Source organism: Odontesthes bonariensis, chromosome 2, assembly GCF_027942865.1.
Source record: "Odontesthes bonariensis isolate fOdoBon6 chromosome 2, fOdoBon6.hap1, whole genome shotgun sequence".
NCBI lineage: Eukaryota > Metazoa > Chordata > Actinopteri > Atheriniformes > Atherinopsidae > Odontesthes > Odontesthes bonariensis.
This window is the reverse complement of record NC_134507.1, coordinates 16,476,685-16,496,792: the sequence shown is the minus strand read 5'-3', so window position 1 is coordinate 16,496,792 and position 20,108 is coordinate 16,476,685. Positions and strand designations below refer to the sequence as shown.

Below are 20,108 nucleotides of genomic sequence, written 5' to 3'. Positions count from 1 at the left end.
GAGTTTGTGTTTTTATCTTCTCTTGAAAGTTTTTTTTCTTCTTCTTCTTTTTTTTTTTTTGCACAGCCAACCATGATGTGCTGACCGCAGAAGGTCATTGCTGCTAAAACGAACATTTTAGAACAAAGCTGTGTAGATATAGAGCGGCACCAAGTGAGTTATAATCCCACAATAATTCTGACTCAATCTTTTCATGCCTACAATTTCATTACTTCCCTAAGTACAGTTCCAGAGGACATACTGTACTCTTTAAGTAATCACAGCCAAACTAATCCGTCTCCAGGAGCAGTGGCTGCCAATTTTCACGCACGTTCGGCTTGTCTTCAGGGATGTCAACAACCCACGCTTTAAGGAAGTCTAGGAACGCAGATCAAAACACCTGTCTCTCTGGTAAGGCTGCTATTCAGAAAGGCTCATCCTCTCCTCCTAACGAGATATGCTACTATTCCTCTACAGATGCTCAAGCTGAAGCCAGCTGCTCAATTTTCTGATCTAATAATGATATATCAGTGTGGTAACCTCACAGGATCAATTAAAATCAAATTAACAGCAGTCATATGGAACTCAACCCAAGTGCACTATACAGTCCAAACCCTGTTGGAATCATTAGTAATCATTTCACAGAGCTGGAGGCAGAACTGGGTCCATATATATTCACAGACAAAGCAATATATCACAAGGCATACCCTGCAGGTTTTAATAAATCCAAGCAACCCAGCTCAGTCTGCTCAATAGGTGCATATGTACATCAATCAATCAATACCCCTCTGTCCTAATTGCTAAATTCTATTGTTTGTAAAATCTCTTGAGACACTTCCTAGGTAAATCAGATTAATGGCGGAATGATGGATTAGACCCACACCGCTGTGCAAGTGGGGCTCAAATATTATTTGCTTGTAATTAGTAATGGATCTTTATAAAAGTGGTTGGATTAGTTGTCTGTGATATATGGTTTGTGTTTGTAATTGTAGCTTTACTTTAGCCTAACATTTGTGCACTAGTTTCATCTCATTGAAGTTTTTGTCAAATTGTGGTAACGCTGAATTTTTAGGAATAAATTGTAAAAAATCCCCTGAAACTATTGATCTTAGTCTTGATTTTATATATTTAAAGAACAACAACAAAAACAATTCAAACAAACATAAAAACAGGTTGTATAGGTAAAACGTGACGATAACACTCCCTCAATGACCGCTCATATTTTCCAATTCCAATAAATTGTAAATGTCTTAAGTATATTTACCAGCCAAATAAGGACCTTACGTATACTCTTGTTGGATATCCTCTAATGTTGAAACATTTCATTTAAGTGTGTTTCTACAGTCTGTTATATATTCGAACCACAGCACCAAGTTTGTGTGAATTATTGTGCAAAGATGGCAGAGCTTGTTCTCCACCAGCGCATCTGACATGTACCGCATTCTCTCAGTCAACACTTACATCTCTGAAGCGATTCCAGTGCTTGATCTTGCGGCTGTACTGTGAAATGGTGGACAGCCACTGCTCGTCTTCCATGAAATTCCCCGTTTTTTCCGCCTCTTTGACGCTCTTCACGTCCGTCTGGAGGGTAGACCCCGCAAGCATCACCAGCGGGACGAGAAGGCACACGATATCCGAAATTTCCACCATGGCAGCGGACGAAATCACCTCGTACGTACACCGTGTGTAGGCTTTCCACTTCTGGGAGGCGGCGGATGCTGAGGCTGGATTGAAACTACCACCTGCTTAGCCTATAGGATGCTCTTTCTGCTGGGAGGGAGAGGGAGGGAGAGGTTTGATGGAGGTATTGAGAGTGAGTCCCGCTGACGCTGCTGTGGGACACCTTTTGGTATGTTCCTGCGAGTAAGCCTCTGATTTATCCGCATTTTTCCAGAGTGCTGTGGTTGTTTAAAAGCTGCAAAATCCAAACTCACGTGATTCACTCACTTCATCAATCCCACTCCTGGCTTGTTCAGGTGGGACAGTTTGTATGTGGAGCGGGCTGAAGAAAGACTGCAACAAATAATCATTAGAATGAAATTCCACGAGAAAGGTCAAGGTGGGAGCAGTTCGTGAAAAAACAAGAAAAAAACCCCCCAACATTACAATAAGCATCAGCATACCTGCAGCAATCTGGATCAGTGGACGCTCAAGCTATATGTTGCATCAAGAAGGGCTCCATGGGTGAAGACCAAAGAGACACAACATTTGAAAAGAAGGCATTAAAAACAAAGCTTTAATTAACACTATATGTTAATTAGCTATATTGGATTATTTTATAAATAATTATGATTACAATTAATTGAATTCCAATTGGCTTGAATTGGACTTTATTATCTAAGTGCCTTGAGATGACATTTGTTGTATTTGGCGCTATATAAATAAAAATGAATTGAATTAAATTGAATTGAATTGAATTGAATTGAATTGAATTAATTAGACAAGTCATTGTCTTTCTATGCCAGTAGTTGAGCTCTTTGGGAAAATTATAGGGGGGAAAGTACCATAAGGAATAGAACATCCTAAATGTGGTGGAGGTTTGTCACACTTTGAGGCTGTTTTGGCACAGGAGATATTTAATGTTTCACTATAATTGAATTGGAAGGTTTCTCAGCAGGACAAAGTACACATTCAACAACACATAATGTTTTTTTTAAAAAAATGAGGAAAAGATGGGTTGTTTAAACTGTCCAACAGGTCATCTTGACCCCAATCCCACAGAAAACATTAGAGAAAGCTGAAAGCTGAAATCTGCAATCGCGGGGTATGGGCTACAAACTTGAAAAAGCTTCAGTGTATGAAACTAAATTCTGCCAGACAACTGGCCAACAGGTCAAAGAAGCCTCTATATGCCTACAAGAAAGAGGATGTGATTGTTTTTTTTATGCCTTTATTATAGGACAGTGAAGAGAGACAGGAAGCAAGGGGCAGAGAGAGGGAAATAACACACAGCAAAGGGCCATCTGATGTGGGACTCGAACCGGGGCCAGCTGCACGAGGACTATAGCCTCTGTACATGGAGCGTCTGCTGTACCCACTACGCCACAGACCGCCCCAGAGAATGTGATTGTTGACAAAGGTTCAGCAAACGAAAGATTGTAAAGTGTGGCAATGATTGTATCCAGGGCACAACATGTGCTGTTTTTGTTTTGATTTTGCCCTGTAACCATTGACATTTAAGTAAAATATTCTCATTATACAAAATTGGTTCATTTCCATTTATTTCTACTGATATTCTAGATTCTGTTATCAAAATGTAGAGGCACCAATAAATCTTGCAGGACTAAAATAATCAATTCTACAGCATCACCACAGGATTTAAAATCAGTTTTGCAATAAGTTTATTTCATCAATAAATTGAATTTGCTCATTTTCACAATGTTTTCTTATGCAAAGCCAACTGAACACCCACTTGATTTAACACAAGTGGTGTTCTCACATCGTTAGTGGATGGAGATGTCACAGTTGTCATGGAGATGAATCAGTAGTAAGAGTTCCTAAGCGTTGATCAAAATATAACGACGCAAATAAAGAAATCATATTTAAGCTTTCTATTGAGGTTATTTGTGGATTTCAGTTTCTTTACCGTGAGGTTAAGGACTGGTAAAGTAAGATTACATTTTTCTACTTTACCTTCTTGTTCTCATTCATAAATCAATCAGGCAGACTAAACAAAGAGTGACAGATGGTAAGCAAATAATAAACTTAAGCACAATTTTAAGGTGCAGGGACTTAATCCACCTGAAGTTTCACTTGTAGCGCTACACTCCACTACATTTCAGAGGCTGATTTGTGTCTTTTGAGATAAATAAAACTTTCTAGAATTGTATAAGATAGCCCCACCTTTACCAACATTAAACTGAAGTGTCGGTTATAGTCCCAAATGATACAGTGCGTTATTCTGATGGGGGTCATCATTCTGTATAACGTTGCAGCCTACTTGCTGTTAAACTGTAAAAAATGTAACTTCAAACAAAAAAAGGGATTCTGGGTAACTTGACCGCTAATGTAGTTGAACTTTGCATATGACCTAGAAGCTCAGGTTGAATTAGTGATGGTGACTCCGTGTCAGGTTACTCCTTGTTGGCCTTCACCCATTTTTGCTTAAATCTCTAGTGACATCAGCAGCCACAATTAAAGGTATTAATTGCATGTGCGCTATTTCTGGAGCCAGAGGCCTATTATAATGGAGCTGAATAAAGTCCTCTGTGGCATGGTCTTTAATAAAAACAGCCTTTAATGATTAAAAAAAAGCACTGCAGTGCTGCTGTGTTTGCCTGTGCAGAAGAAAAACAATTCAATGCAATCAACTGCACAAGTTTTAATTTGATTAAAATAGCTTCACCCCCAGAAAGAATAACCTGGAAAACTTTCCCTTTTGCTCATGCTTTACCTATTCCTTGTAAAAGGTCGAGGAGTGGGGCTGGAAACAACACAAGGATGTTTGTGGGTCTGATTAAGTTCACTTTAGATCTTTGTTCAATGTTCAGATGACGTGCTTGTTTTCTGATGTATTCCTTTGAAACTGAGCATACTGCACCGCTGCAGTATCTCACCCTGCTGCACTCTCAGCCCTAGAGATCCACACTGAATGACAGCTTGTAATTGAAATGCTGGATTAACTGATGCCACCTTTGTTTGATCCTTAGAGCAATGTCTTTGAGCCTTTCTTAATAATGGCAAGCACAAGACAAGGCCTCATCTAATCTCTCAGTTTGAACGCAATCAAATTCATGGGGAAAGATAATGAGGCAGGAAGTTGCTCAAACTGAACATGCATTTGTCCAACATGAGAAATTAGGATTAAATCACTGTCAGAAAGCAATTGAGCATGTCTTAATGTAGTGAGCCACGCATGAGCATGATACACATGTGCTAATTTTCAATGCTAGAGTCAGTTTGAAAATGAAATATTCATGTGTGCAAAGAGCAAATGTGCAACTGCTTGGTGCTGTGCTGTTTCCTTTCTATAAACTACTGCTAAGTGTGGTCACACTGACCCATTTTAAGACTGTACCTCTGCAGCTGCTGCAATTTGCCTGCTTCACACCCAGACATTAATCAAACTAAGAATAGTGAATCGAATAGAGCAAAAAATGGCCGTGTGATTAACTAATGCATTTCAAGGCAAATACGAGGTGAAAACCTTGAAGCCGCTCCGCTTTGAGTCAAGCTGAGCCCTGATCCAGAAAGCTGTGACATTCACAGAGCAGGGGTGCAGAGAGAGGAGGTAGGATCATTGGACAATCTTCATCTCATTTGTGGGACACAGTTTAAGAAAAAATGACTGAGCAATCCTAGAGTCAGATAGCCACAGGGGGTTTCAGGTAATCTTATTATGAAAGAAATATGAACACACTGTGACTAAGGTTTCCCAGGGTCTGATGATCTGTGACTCAGACGGGGGTGTAATTGTGATGGCTGCAATGACTGTAGGATGGAGGCACGAAAGGATCAAATGATGCTCATTAGCAAATAACAACAGATATATGCCAGCTATATATCTGGCAAATCAAAATCCTCCTTTTTTTTTCTTAAATGAAGGCTGTTCTGTTTTGTGCTTAGGAACCTAAATTCATAATTAATCCACACAGTCCATATAGACTAATAAAGATGTCATGTCCAGATTTTTTTGCTTGTGTTTGTATATGTTTGTGCTTCTATTGCAAACAAAAGTTCCGTCTTTGTATTCATTGCACTCATTGAGATATGATCTGAGAAGAAAAACTGCACACTGTTGCACTCTACAGTTGTCAGGCTATCAACACTAATGTCTAAAGAACAGTAGACGTGCTAGTAATTATATTACATTTGTAAACTGTGTTTTATTTGTGTTGGATTCTCTGGGAAACAGTGTTCAACTTATTGTCCAATGTACCAAACATCCTAAAAAACACTTAAAGAAACCCCAAGAGCTTTTAAAACAAAATCAAGCAAAACAAAGGTCGACTCTTCGTTAAGCTAAAAATTTAGGTACCAGCTATTTGTAAATGTTGTGCACCGTGTTAAAGCTTTGATAAAGAAGAGCGTGTCTCAGCAAAACTTACCAAACGTCACACTTTCTCCTCCCCTGAGAGTGTGGGTCTATTTCTGCTTCTTCCAGCAATAAATCAAAACCTATGTGAAATGCAGTCCCAACTCATGCTTCACGTGACCCAAACTCACAAAACCAATGGAGAGTCCTACATTCAGTGCTGAAGGGTCTCCTGATAAACAAGGAGCTCATATCACAGAGGAGTGATAGGCTACAAGATGAGACGTCAAACGCTCAGGTGGAAAGGTTCTTTCTGTCTCCTTTTGTTAAAACAATCTTCTCTGTCACAATAGGTTGTTGTTGCCATAGCCACAGCCTGCAAAAATCCCAATCCAAAGACCCTTTTACCTCTTAATTAACATAAGCATATTCCAAAAAAAAGCAAAGCATGCAGAGAAAGTGGGTAGTATTTGAGCTAATCCTGGTGTAAATCTATTTCATTCTCCACTTCTCTGCATTAAAATTGCTCCAGTCATTTCAGCACCAATTACAGAAACAAATAGTGAGTTAAATGTATCATAGGATGCTCATTTGATGAAAGTAAATTGTTCCAGAAAAAAAAAAGTCTTTGACAATCCATTTGATGGTAGATCTGTTGTAAATTAATTACATAGCCCGAGGCTGAGCGGCCTAACAGCTCTCTCAGGCCTGTTTGAATTGTAAAACACAGTGCCTGTCACGCTTTGTTTCCCTTTTCCATTCAGTTTTTTTTTCTTTGTCTCACGACATAGTGGAAATAATGCTTTCCCATAAAAAGGGTAGATGACGAAGCGTAGACTCAGCTACATGTGCAGAGGGCAGAACGCGACACTGACCATTGCACATGTAGTCAAACACTGAGTGTTCAAGGGCACAAAAAACTCAAAACAATAAGCATATGCATTCACACCACAGAGGTTAAAGCGTCCTCCTTGTCTGTATTGCAAAGCTTTGACGGTAGCGCCATCGCGTGGATAAAGAGTATAACAACACGTAGAAGAGATTAAAATCTACACTCATACTGGAATGAATAGAAAATAAGGAGAGTGGTGAAAAGTAACTAAATATACTCACTTAATTTTTTTTCACAAATTTGTTTAAGTGCACTTTTCAGGTATGTGTACACTGGCTGAAGAAGAAGAACTTGCATTTCATGCCACTCGACACCGTCACTCCTACATTTTAGAGGGAATTACCAATTTTCGCAACACTCATTTGACAGCTTTAGTTGCAAGTTAGGCATAAGAATAAAATATTAGACAATCAACAAACAATGTAGCAACTTTTTTAACACACTGTTAAAGATTTAACCAGTGCTTTCCAAGGTTCTGACGTCTGAACAACAGCACCACATTTCAGATTTGTTAAAAGCGAACACCGATCTGTCACTTTGCTCCCTCGGTTGATGATATGATCCATATGATTTTTCGTTTTTTCCTTCTCTCCACTCCTATCAAATATCTAAGGATCCATGTCTAGAAAATCTGAGACAATAAGTTGGTTAAAAGTAGCTCAATTTATTATAACAATGTGTGTAAGAAAATGAGAAAATATGCTTGCATGCTACTTGAGAATCATCGGATGTCAAAATTTGAAGGAATAAACAAGCAATCTTTGTTTGACAAAAAGTTTCCGCTGTCTCGTGTGCTTTCTCCACTGAAGCATTTTCCTCACAGGACATTTACTGATAATTAGAAATCCAAACATATCTTTACCTCAACTTTTATTGAAGTGAAGTATCCTAAAGCTTCCTTAAAGTCTCATGTTTAGTCGAAAATGTGTGGATTGCGACAAATATGCCCCCACAAGAAATAAAATCCATGCAGGTCTAAATATTCTTGAAAAGACTAAACAAAACTGTAGAAAGGTGGGGCGAACAACTATCCAAACAAGTGGAGTTTCCTCACTTTGCTTTGGATGGGGGGATGGTTTGCGCGTGCGTACGTGTTGGAAATCAGGAGTCTGGAGAGCTATAAAGTTTGGTTCTGAAATTAGATTGAAATTATTATGTTCTTTCAAAGCAAATATTTAAGCCTTTATCAATAACTAACTTTGAATCGGACTGAAACAATTAGACAGACCCATTTTGACTGACCTTATTACCTAGACTTCAAGACGTTGGTTAGCATTTATAGAATAACCAGTTTTGAATCTGCTATAATCACACAAGGAAACTGTAATTATAGTAACTACTGAAACATGTATGTTGATTTGAGGGTCGTAAAAGGGTGCTTTGTAAACGTTTAAATAAATCTCAGGCTTCTTTGCACGTACAGGTCAAATTGTGCCAAAAAGCACGTTCAGCGGTCCTTCTCGTCATTAACAAAAAGATGAGGTCTACGTGTGAGACGTGTCAGACTTGGGAGCTGCTGAGAATTCACGAAAACTGGTGTCTCATCGGGTCTTTCATCACGCCTTTCTTGCCCAATTCTGTAGCGTGTTTGTCTTTGTGTTTCATTTGGTCTTTTTTCCCCACATCAAACTGTCACATTACTGAAGGTAAAACATTTGCTTGAGTGTCGAAGTTTCCTTTACATTCATGCAGCCTGTGTATGAATGGGGGTCGTTGGATATCTGCACCGGTGGGGGGATCTGACCATTGCCTCACCATCAGAAGCAAAAACAAACCAGGCAGGGCTGTGCGCTTAAGACGTGAGCTGAAACCTCATTGGCTAAGAAACCCTGTGGGCGGAGCGCTTTTGTGTGGGTATTTAAAGCTTTGTTCCATTGTTGCCCAGTGTGTCTTTCAGCTGGTCTGACTCAGGGACAGGAGCGCAGCCACCTGCGAGAGGATACCACTGCACTTTTTCTTTGCTTTGCAATCCAAGTATTTTTATTTTTTTAAATGTCTTGCAACGAATCTCTGGATGAGAGTTTCCCTCCGTCTCCAGCGGAAGACAGGGGCTCACAGCGGCTGTCCTGGGGCAGTCTGCTGCAGAGTCTGGCTGAGCTGAAGGGAATCCATCAGACGGCCACAGCAGAGCACTACTGCAGGAGTGAAACAGGTATGTGTCTTAGGAAGATATGTTGTTTATAATTTAGGGAGAGGGAATTTCTGCGTGGCTTACTTACACAGTGAACCCTGCTCTACTAGACAATGTTTTAACCCGTCCTTCTTTGTTTCAGGATCTGTGGCAGACTTGTCCCTGTCTGACTCAGACAGCAGTATCTTCTGTTACCCCCTGGAGGAGACTCTGGCTGCAGAGGTGGTGGCCACCATCACACAAAGCCTCAACAATGCAACGCATATCCTGTGCTGCTCCAAACTCATCTTACCTGACTGTCTAATACGCAGTATCAGTGAGGAGTTGCTCCATTTGGCTGTCAACGAGCCTTGTGGCCTCAGGGGGGCGCTCATTGACCTGTGTGTGGACAGGGAGGACCAGGGCTCACTATGTACCGTGGATCAAATAGCAGTTGATCCAACTCTGGTCCCAACCTTCCATGTGACTCTGGTGCTGAGGCTGGAGTCCAGTGGACTGTGGCCAAAGGTTCAGAAGCTGTTCAAAAGGGGCAAACATCTGCCTGCGAGGTGTCCGAGGCACCACAAGACTCTGAGACTGAGCTCCAGCTTCAGGGCCATCAAGAGGAAACTGTACTGTTCTGGAGAGCTACTGATTGAGGAGTGCTGCTAACCGAGAAGTGCCCAAGTGCCTGATAAGAGTAACAGAATTTTTATGAATTGTGAAAAAGACGAGGGGTTGTTTGTAGTTTTTAGGATACCATTGATACAAACACAATGCACTGACGCTGTGATCCTGAATTACCAGTCTATGTCCATTATGATTTTATTCTAGGGATCAGCTTATGTCCCACGGCAGCTACTCACCTGGTTACAGGTGACTCAAAAGTGAAGACTCATGTTTTCAACATGAATCCATTTCTTTCCCAGGAATGTGAGGGAATGTATTTGACGGTCAAATATTACCACAGAGAATGATATGTTTTATATTATTTTTTACTGTAAGAATAAATAATTTTCTATTTATTTGCTGTGTGTTTTCCTCTATTTCCCCATTGCATCCTTTTCTATACACTGCTATATAATAATAATTAGAATTTTTTTATCATAATCTATACTAACGCAGTTCATGCCATTTATGCACACAAAAATCTACACTTCATGTCCATTGCTAGCGTGAATATACAGAACCTAGTGAAAAAGTACGATACTTCGATTTGGAACACATGAGGGCAGGGGTGTGTTTTCAAAGAGCAACAAAGCACCGATCAATCATAAGACAATTTTAATTCAAAGAAACTTTTATACAATTTTAGCTTGTTAATTTAATAAATATGGTTTACTTTAATTTGTGCAACAATTGTCAATAATTATGATCCAACAGGCTACAAGCAAATCCACAAAACATAATAAATGACTAATAACCCCCGCACTGTTAAAAGTAAAATGGGTATTTACATTGGGAAGAACTATAAAAATTACACACTTTCCCTGTGAGTGGCTCAGACTGTCTGTCTATGAGAAGGCCTTGAGGTTTATCTAAGAAAAAAACAGAACGATCAGGAAAGAGGACGCTAATCTCAGCAGCTTTGTTTACCGTTCAAACAGACCACAACGTATCCTAATTTCCAGTGGTCTCTCACCTTCGTCAAGACACTAGAGCAAGATAATAGCGACTCAAAGCTTCTCACAATTCTACAGGAAGTCAATCTACATCGAGCTGCAGAGAGGTTCCCTGATGAGGCCTGCCGCCCACTGCACGTAAGGCATTTTTATTTTTTTTCCCCATTCTCTCAGTTGCTGCAGAAATGTGCTCCAATTTGAGTGGGCTCCGGCCAATTTCTTCTCATTAGATTCAAGTACTGATGAACCTATCACAAGAAAAATAGATCAATGAATCAGTTATTTTGAAAGATAGGATGAAAGACAGTTACAGATGTGACTTTTTAAAGCTCCTAAGAAGTAGCTACACCTTTTCAAACAATTTATTATCACAGCCACTTGTGCAATGCTCACTATCTGTGAGACAGCGACAGGAAGACTTTGGTCATATGGATAACAACAGTTATTTTACATTTCACATACACGTTTGTTATTTCTAAAATCATGCAACGTGTTTGTGAGCTTATTTTCTACTTCTAAGATAGCCTTATAGTTGTTTCTCCCATTACTTTCTGAAACCAAAGCCTTGCTCGTGAGAGGTAATCCATGACAGTGACCAATCAGTTGTCTTTATAGATCATCTGAAAAAAAACACCAAAAAACAGCTGACGTTTGTAGTTGGTGTAAGTCCCTTCTTGCAACTGCATTAATATGCTGCTGAAAGCTAACAAACAAAAAATAAAGCTGGCTAAATGCTCTCTGTATACAGCAGCAAGGAAAGCTCATTCAAGTCATGGAGAGTGTGTGTGTGTGTGTTTCTATAAAACATGCAAAAAGTAGTCTTTCAAAGATAAAGTAAACAATTAAACAGTAATGCCACTCATGTTTGTGGAAACATACCCCTGTTTGTGCAGGTGGTCTCTAGCCATCCAGTATAACCTGGATCTCAGATAGTCTGGAGCAGCTGGGAGTCCCCATTCTCTGTGCTCTTTTGTACAACTCAGAATCCCCAAAGTAACGAGCACGATACAGCAAGCCTTCCTCTGAAAGAACAAAAACAGCGTGTCAGAGATGTAAACTTCATTCAGCCATCTTATAAACCTAAAATAAAGTCAGAGTACTTCAGTTTGTATGGTGTGGATGGGGTTTTGGGTTCGGCTGAAGCCTCTCCGCGTGACACAGTTCCACAGTTCCAGAGCAGGTTCAAGCACTGTATTTTTAAGCACTTTTCAAACATGGAAAACGTCCAGTTATGGGTGTGAAGGACTCATTAAAGAAAATCAACTGAGGTCCAGATGGCATCTTGAGCTACTGTGATTGCATTAATAAAATAAAGGAACATTGAATCGAAATGGTAGTAATTTGTCATGTGAACCAGTTTTTGAACAAAATGTGAATAATTAGCTATTACAGTGTGAACAATTCTAACAGTAAACTGTGTGGTTTTAGTTGGACAAGAAGAATTTACAACCCTAGTTCCAAAACACTATAGATTCTATCTCAAATGTAGATAAAAATGAAATGTTTGAAGTCTTCATTTAAATATAGGGTTTGTCACACATCTGATTAGTTTCTTTATTCACGTTTTACACAACATCTCAATTTCTTTAGGAAACAGGATTGGCAATATGTGTAACCCGAGTGATGTAAAAGTAATCTGCATTAACTCAGCTGTTGACGCTACTGCCAACTCACTCTGCTGCTTCTCCTTCCAACAGTTGTTTCTTAGGTTAGAGATGTAGTCTTCCTCTACACTTCTCTCAACATTCTTCAGGTTGTTCCCAGAAAATTCTTCATTGAAACGCTCCCCCACAAAGAAAGACACCTTCAGGTGTGACGTATGCCTTTTGTGAATATGTCCAGCTGACCTGGTAAACAGAAAACAGAAAAAGTGAGATAAGACGTGTTGAGACGCTTCCGCACAGCCCCAGAAAGCTCTCTTATCAATGAAACACTTACGGCCGATAGCTAAGGCTGTATGGAGGCTGCGTGACCATCAACTGGCTGAGAGCAGAAACTATGATGAGGATTAAGATGGGCAACAGCTGGACAAACAGAGCCAGACCTCCCTGTTGGGACGATTAAAAAAACCAAAACACTTGATCACAGATCATACATCAGCTTGTGATAAAATCAATAGCAATTTAAGTATTAGAGCCTGGACTTACTTCTCTCTGTTGTTCTCGTCTTTCATGCCTATTATGGTGTGCAAAGTGCATTCTTCCATTTCTGTAAACATGAACATTACCTGAAGAGAAGAAAACATAATGAGGGACTCAGCAGTTACGTGTCTCTGAGCCGTGTTGCATTAAAGCTCAGAGTACGCAGGTTTTCAGTCCGTTCACTTACAAAATGAGGATTTCACTGATTACCACACGTTCAACCAGACTGAAGGGTGCATACAGGAATCAAGCGAACATGCAAGATTGGTTCGACCAGTTAGATCATACTTTGGTTTCAGCCAACCCACGCAAAATTTTGCGTGCATCTGATGAACATATACGAGTCACAAGCAAAACTAACGATTAAAATGTAGAGTAAAAAAGCAAGTAAATTCAAAAGGTTGAACAGCTAGTCAGATGGTTATACCTCACTCAGGCCAATGGCAGTGATGACATGAATGACTGCTGTAGCTTGAGGTTGTTTACACTCTGCATTAACATGTCTCATGGGCGATTATATCACAAGTGGATAGTTAACATAAAGGTGACGTCGCACACATCAAGCAGTGGACAACAAACAAACAAACCAGAAAGTCTACAAATGTTTGCGCTTTATTGAAGCTTCTAATCTGTCCCTCTTTGTAAATTCATAGGGTGGTTACTAATTTGAATATCAAAATAGCTAAACAGGATGGCTCTCATCCCAGCATGATGAGCAGACTGTAAATCTGAAAACATCTGGTATGCTTTGGAAATGTTTAAACTGTGAGAAGAAAAGTTAAGTGAGCTCAGATAGAACAACACATCTGGCTTGTTTTTATGCCAGAATAAAAAAAAAAAAAAAAAAAAAAAAAAACTCCTGAGCCTCAATAACACTGTATCAAATTTTAACAGCAGCCATCACAACATTCATCTGGCCTCCACTCACTTGTTGGGAAGCCTCCACCAAAGAACATGTTAAAGAGGTCTTCGGGTGAGATATCTGCTTCAAAATCGCGATGTTCTCTGTGTCTGCTCGGGTGTGTTCTCTCCTCTCCATACTGGTCATACTGCCTTCGTTTTTCAGTGTTACTCAGAACAGCGTAGGCATTACCGATAGCTGAAAGACAAACAAATATGCACTTAGCAACCATAAAGTTCCATGTTCTTCACATGCAAAAGGGGAGCCCCTACCTTTAAATGCCTCTGTGGCTCCAGGTGCATGATTTTTATCTGGATGGAATTTCAGAGCCAGCTTTCTGTAAGCCTTTTTAAGATCCTCCTCTGAGGCTGTCTTTTCCACTCCCAGAATTTGGTAATAATCTTTACAGCTCTTAATCCTGTGGTAAAATAGAAAAAAAAAACCCCAACCAGATATGGTGAGCATATTGTGTGGGCAAACCCACAGATTACCATTCCCCCAACAATATTAATCTGACATTGAACATCTAATATGCTAATTAAACTACAAGGCTAAGCACAGTTGATTTGTAGAATACAGTTAAAACAAGAATGCGATATGTACAAATTATTTTATCCCCTATATTACAACTGAAGATAGAAAGATAGCAAAAAGTCAACCTTTCAAATATTGAAACTGAGATATCATATTACTTCTATTGATGTCATGCAAAACTGTGTTGAAGCCTTTATGCCGCATCATGCCTTCGGGAACTGATAAGACCACATAAAAGACGTAAAAGATTTCCTCTGACGTTGTCTGGAACTCTGCACTAATAGCTAATTAGATGGTTGCTCTCCCCTTTAGCCTGATACATGACTTCTAAAGTTGCATTCGAATTTTGATACGTCAGACCACTTTTGTGAATGGAAAACAAACCGTAGGTAGATTCACAAACTGACAGCAGAGAGTCAAGGCTTGCCAGACGAGCTTTGAATAATGATGTTTCGCGTGTGTGGTACTTAAAAACAGTGTGATACGCATTAGTAAATTGAACTTAATGAAAACACGTATTTTGTCACCAACACTGTTGATGTTAATCTGACATCAGATCATGAAATACAGCAGCATAATATAGCAAAACACTGTCACTATTTATATAATTGTTATTCTAAAATGGCAGATTAGAGGAAGGATGCCTCATTTGGTAAAACACATTTCCCTAGACTTTTCTTTTCCTCACCTACTCCACCTGCATCACAAGCTGGAGCGATTAAAATCACGACAAAGGGAGTTTATCCTGTATCCACAAATGCAAATTAAGATGCGACAAGGCAAAGAGAAAAAGAAAGAGCACAAGCTCCAGAAACACAGCAACCTCCTGTGGGCCTGAGCTCATTGAAGATGCAAAGGAACGATGTGGAAATCTGTCATGTGGTCTGACAGCTCAATATCTGAAATTCTCGGACACAATCACGTTATGAAGCTCTGATTCTTACATGCATGGTGCATTATTTTCAGTTTTCGGAGAATCATGTTTCTTTTCTATCACACTGAAAAACTAGGGGTTACACAGTGGACAGATGGAAATAATCTAAAAAGAAATCTGGCTTCATTGATCATTATTATTAAAATTCACGAAGGCATGTGTACACAAAGTTGAATTAATAACACTGCTCTGGACCCATTTGATAAAAACTAGATTTGTTATTATGTTTGCCTGACATTTCTTTGCATTTAACTTTAAACATCTGCCTGCTCCAAGTGAACGTGAACAAACATTGTTCAGTGGTAATAATGATTGCTTATAACACATCCTGCACCCATTAACAAACTGAACCACACTAGTCAAGTCTCTGAACATCAGAAAAAAGATCACCAGCGTGTTTGTGGTTACCGTAATAACGTTACATCAAAAACAAAAGAAAACGTTTAAGTGCACTGACTTTCTGACCGCCTCTAGCTGCTCTGTTGTATAAGGTTTAGCCGAGTCTGAGGGCCTCTGTGACACATTAGCCCCTTCCCTGTCGCCGCCTCTGTGCCTCATACTAGGTCCATCTCCGTTAGCAGGGTGATCATTCTCTGCTGGAGGCTTTCCATTCTGCCCTAACGACTCCAACAGGTCTGTAAAGAGACAGGTGCCATATTATTACAGGCTGCCACATGAGTTTGGCTCCTGATCAGTTAATCCGTTGACATAGTTAGCAAACGGTTAGCATTGCAGCAACTAGAAAGAACATTAACATCTACACCAAGTATGTGAGCCCGAATTTAAGACAATAAGTAAGCAAATATGTTAGAAGGATTGCAAGTGGTGACTAAAAAAAAACTACAACTACCAGTTACAGCTAGGAGCAGATGTTGTAACGTTAAGACAATTATGCTAACGTTAGCATTCTCGATTTCACAGCCCTGGCCTTCCACCTGAGATAAAATTGCAGCTCAAATAGACATTTATTCGACGTACCTTTGGCCCGGTCTGTCGGAAACAAGCGCTGTGCCTTCTCTAGAAACTTCCTGGATTTGTCTGGCTGGTTGTTACTGATTGCATTTATAGCAATTTTGATGCACCGCTCTGCCTCGTCCTTGTTTGAGTCCATGGCGATACAGCGGAAATGTTTACTTGCCCCGGGACGCACGGGGATGACGTTAGTTCGCTGTCTGTCTAGTGAATAAGACGTCATTGACAGTCGGCTTGAACCTCCGGCATGAAGGTAGAACATTGACTTTAAGCCGTTGTTTAAAAAAGACTGGTGTTTACCGTATGTTTTGGCTGCTCTCATCTGTTTCCGTGGTCCTAGCCAACATCTGTAGTTCCCTCAGACAGAATTGATCTCGTTTGAAAGTCAGAATGCCTTTGACAGCGGCATGCAGCAGCAGGTCAATTGTGTCAGTCAAACGCAACAGTATGTCTATTGTGAGGAAATCCTGCCGATTTTTTTCAACAAATAACAGCGTTTTAGCTAGCCAGGGGGAACTGTCAAAGAAACGGTGGAGAAAAAGTCAGAAGAAACGTCCCTGGACTGATAATCTGTCCTGGGAGGAGAGGCTGGCTGATGTGGTCACTCCTCTGTGGAGGCTTAGCTATGATGAGCAGCTTGAGCTGAAGCAAATTAATCAGGAAAGGATATTAACTCAGCTCACAGGGCAACTTTCAGGTGACTTCCAATCACATTTGTCATCACCTGCGGCAGGAAGACCCACCTTCCCTGTCCTTTCCATTCTCCCATCCCCAGTCAGAGATGGCTACCGCAACAAGTCTACATTTTCTGTCAACAGAGGAGTGGATGGAAACCCCAAAACAGTTGGTTTTTATGTGGGCACAGGCAGGAAGGGAAACATTGTCTGTGTCAATGCAGACCACCTAGTTAACATGCCAGAGAAGCACAAACTGGTGGCCAGATGCTATCAGGACTTCATCCGCCTTTCCCCGCTGGAGCCCTGCCTGCTTTTCCACACTGGGGGTCACTGGAGAGAAGTCACAATACGTACCAATGCAGCGGGCCACACAATGGCCATAGTCTACTTTCACCCACAGGCTCTCACCCAGGAGGAGTTGGCTGTTCACAAGGCTGAGCTGGCTGATTATTTCACACGGGGTCCTGGGTCCGTCTGTCAGCTGGACTCCCTGCTCTTCCAGGAAAGCTCCATGACTCGCTGCACCCACGAGGAATCCCCCTACCAGCTTCTGCATGGTCGGCCACACATATACGAGGAGGTAAAAAAATGCTAAAAGTGCAGAAAATCTTTCTGGGATAACATCTCCCGAGCTGTGTGTTTATATTCTCTTGTCCAGCTACACCAGGCTTGGTTCATAAAAATCATTTCCAGTTTTAGTTTACACACAAACGTAGGTGCCATCTAAGAGTACCTTTGAATGCTTGCCATTCCCACGCATATTAAGTATGTTTGATAAGTGATGTGCATATTGTGTTGCTAGTAGTTATCAGCTGCATTAGGGGAGTTAATATTAGAGAAATCGGAAGATGTATAAAAAGCACTTTTAATGCTCCTGTAAAGGTTTTAGATGTGGAATTATGTACATGGCAAATCATTAAATGAATAGTTCAGATGAAACAATATCAGAAATACTGCTATAATACCTTAAAGGGACACTTTGTCATTTCTTCCCCCATCTAGTGGTGCAATTTTATTTTGCAAAGTCGAATGAATTTGCTGTCTGGCGCCTCCCGTTTTCAAATGTGCGTTGCAACTTCTTGAACTACGGCAGGCGGTATGTGTCAAGATTCAAGAAGCTATGGCTTCAGACTCAAGGTCCATACAAACAAAAATACATCAAGACACACAGTACAAAGGATTACATAACACACATACAACAACACTATAAATACAGATGACAGATAACATGTCAGATAACATAAGTTGACATAGCCTTTGGTGTGCAAACAATGCAATTAGTCATATTCCGGGAGTTACCGGAAGTGACGCAGCGGTAGCGTTAGCAGCAGTGTGTAGTTGCTATCTGGAAAGTGTTCTTTTGAATAAACTCCCGGTAAACTTACAAACTTTCTAATGCCTCGTTTTGTGAGTTAAGAGCCTATGTGTACTACGGCAGAAGTTTGGTAACAATCAATGCATTATTAGTGGGATAATTTACGAGATAAAATCTATTTACCATTAGTGGCAGTTATAAGCCATTCGGCGGACGTGATGTCAAAATGACGTCATTTCCGCTTGTAGGCCTGGTGGGGAAAACGCGATTCGAAGTGCTTTATGTCCCTCTCGGCACTTTGTCGTTTTTCATAGACCGGACGGACATGGCAGCCTCCATAGAGCTTGCCCGCTCTATGTAGATACAGACAAGTTATTCTTCACTCAGGAGGATAATTGATATTTTTGACAGAGATAATTTTACACCAATGAGGACTAATTTATGAAAGAATATGTTGATTTGAGCTAATAAATGACTTAATTTATTACATAGTGTCCCTTTAAGATAGTGTTGCGTCTTTCAGGCTTCACTTTAAAAGCTGAAAAAAAGTGTCTTGCAACTTTTGTCACTCATTGACCAAAGAAGCAAATGACACAAAACTGAAATACATCCTGACTTGGTTGTGGATCGTAGAGCAATGCAGTGGGATGGCACATTTCTGTTAGATCCTTCATCTGCAGTAGAGAAGTTCTTTGTTGACTTTTGTCATCCAAATTCAGTCCAATGTCCTTATAAGTGTTCAATTTAGGAAAATAAGAGGAGCTCTAATATCGCTTATGTCTGCATTATGTTGCTATATGATTGCTTTACTTGTACTGTTGTGTAATTCGCAGGTGCTGGGCTTCAAGTTCCGCATCTCCGCTGATGCGTTTTTCCAGGTGAACCAGGCGGCTGCTGAGGTGCTGTATGGCACAGTGAGAGACCTGTGTGTCCCTAAAACTGAAGACGCAGGAGGGCAAAGAAAAACTGGTGGTACTCTTCTGGACGTTTGCTGTGGCACAGGAGCCATTGGCATCACTACTTCTCCCAGAGTGGACAGAATTATCGGCATAGAGCTCATAGAACAGGCAGTAGAAGATGCCATGTGCAATGCAGCTTTGAACAATGTACTGAACTGTGAGTTTATCCCTGGAAAGGCAGAGGTGGTGCTTCCTGGTCTTATGTCTCAGTTGAGCTCCGCAGGTGGAGGCCTTACAGCTGTGGTAAACCCAGCTCGAGCTGGCCTCCACCACAGAGTGGTCCGAGCTTTACGGAATCAACCCGCCATCCGTAGGCTGGTCTATGTTTCCTGTAAACCGGATGGAGAAGCGATGAGGAACTTCAGGGAGTTTTGCTGTGCTCCCGACCCACAGAAGAAACTCACAGGAGAGGCCTTTTCTCCCACTTTGGCTGCGCCCGTGGACATGTTCCCACATACTCCTCATTGTGAACTGGTGCTGCTTTTTGAGCGGTAGCATATACGGCAGGTTGTTTGGATTTATCTTAAGGTGGGTTTTAACCAGCGAACAACATTGTTTTCTTCTGACAGCTATAATGCAATTGAAAAATAGTGTACTGTATCGTTGCTGATAAAATCTGATTAAAATCTTTGTGATTACATAAAGTATGCTTACACCCACATTTAAAAAAAAAAGATTATCTCAGGGATAAGACCTTTCTGGAATATGTCACACTTTTATGGGGCAAATCACCTTATTGAAACCAGTGTCCAACTACTCACTCTATGTTCTGGGGACAGAGATTTCCCTCTCCTATTCATTAGGATATATCATTCTTAGTCATTATGTTCATGAAGTTTGATTTTTATTTCCTAAAATTGTTTAGATTGGTATTTCCACAGGTGCTTTTTCCTGCTTTGACTTGACAAAAAGTGAAACTTTGAACTGTGAAACTTGTCCCGGCAGTACCCGGATTTCTACAATAGGTGGTGCCACTGCTTTCTTTTAACAGCACCGTTCCTTTGGAGACATCCCTGACCTGAACCATCTGCTTCAAAATGGTTTTATTATGTCATTCCAGTTTACTAAAGTTCATAACATCGCAGATTTACACTAGAA

At 40.5% G+C, this 20,108-nt stretch overlaps 3 protein-coding genes and 1 pseudogene across 3 annotated transcripts in view; 2 read left to right on the top strand and 2 right to left on the bottom strand.

Annotated features, from left to right (window-relative positions):
* The window catches only part of spock2 (SPARC (osteonectin), cwcv and kazal like domains proteoglycan 2), a 30,308-nt gene extending 28,443 nt beyond the window's left edge, over nt 1-1,865 (bottom strand). Inside the window, exon 1 of the mRNA XM_075478346.1 lies at nt 1,441-1,865. Coding sequence (XP_075334461.1) covers nt 1,441-1,629 — 189 coding nt within the window. The 5' untranslated portion in view covers nt 1,630-1,865. The remainder of the gene's footprint in view (nt 1-1,440) is intronic.
* A 6,972-nt stretch (nt 1,866-8,837) lies between these two features.
* Nucleotides 8,838-9,905, top strand: LOC142398889 (DNA damage-inducible transcript 4 protein pseudogene; annotated as a pseudogene).
* Nucleotides 9,906-10,222: 317 nt separating this feature from the next.
* On the bottom strand, nt 10,223-16,246 carry dnajb12a (DnaJ heat shock protein family (Hsp40) member B12a). The gene is made up of 9 exons (XM_075478343.1): nt 16,066-16,246; nt 15,545-15,722; nt 13,892-14,037; nt 13,647-13,817; nt 12,725-12,804; nt 12,516-12,625; nt 12,252-12,424; nt 11,457-11,599; nt 10,223-10,825 (listed from the first exon to the last, which is right to left on the bottom strand). The coding sequence occupies exons 1-8, from the start codon at nt 16,196-16,198 to the stop codon at nt 11,478-11,480; spliced, it is 1,113 nt and encodes a 370-aa protein (XP_075334458.1). The 5' UTR covers nt 16,199-16,246; the 3' UTR covers nt 10,223-10,825; nt 11,457-11,477.
* On the top strand, nt 16,229-19,572 carry trmt2b (tRNA methyltransferase 2B). Its single transcript, XM_075478342.1, has 2 exons — nt 16,229-17,316; nt 18,885-19,572. Exons 1-2 carry the CDS (start codon nt 16,450-16,452, stop codon nt 19,503-19,505), a joined length of 1,488 nt encoding a protein of 495 aa, XP_075334457.1. The 5' UTR covers nt 16,229-16,449; the 3' UTR covers nt 19,506-19,572.
* Nucleotides 19,573-20,108: the final 536 nt, after the last annotated feature.

Excerpts from the sequence above, each read along its gene's own strand:
- dnajb12a (XM_075478343.1), bottom strand. The coding sequence starts at position 16,198 with ATGGACTCAAACAAGGACGAGGCAGAGCGGTGCATCAAAATTGCTATA. Across the intron at positions 15,723-16,065 it reads TCCGACAGACCGGGCCAAAG|ACCTGTTGGAGTCGTTAGGG; the intron begins GTACGTCGAATA and ends GTCTCTTTACAG. Across the intron at positions 14,038-15,544 it reads CAGCTAGAGGCGGTCAGAAA|GATTAAGAGCTGTAAAGATT; the intron begins GTCAGTGCACTT and ends ATTTTACCACAG.
- trmt2b (XM_075478342.1), top strand. The coding sequence starts at position 16,450 with ATGCCTTTGACAGCGGCATGCAGCAGCAGGTCAATTGTGTCAGTCAAA. Across the intron at positions 17,317-18,884 it reads GGCCACACATATACGAGGAG|GTGCTGGGCTTCAAGTTCCG; the intron begins GTAAAAAAATGC and ends TGTAATTCGCAG.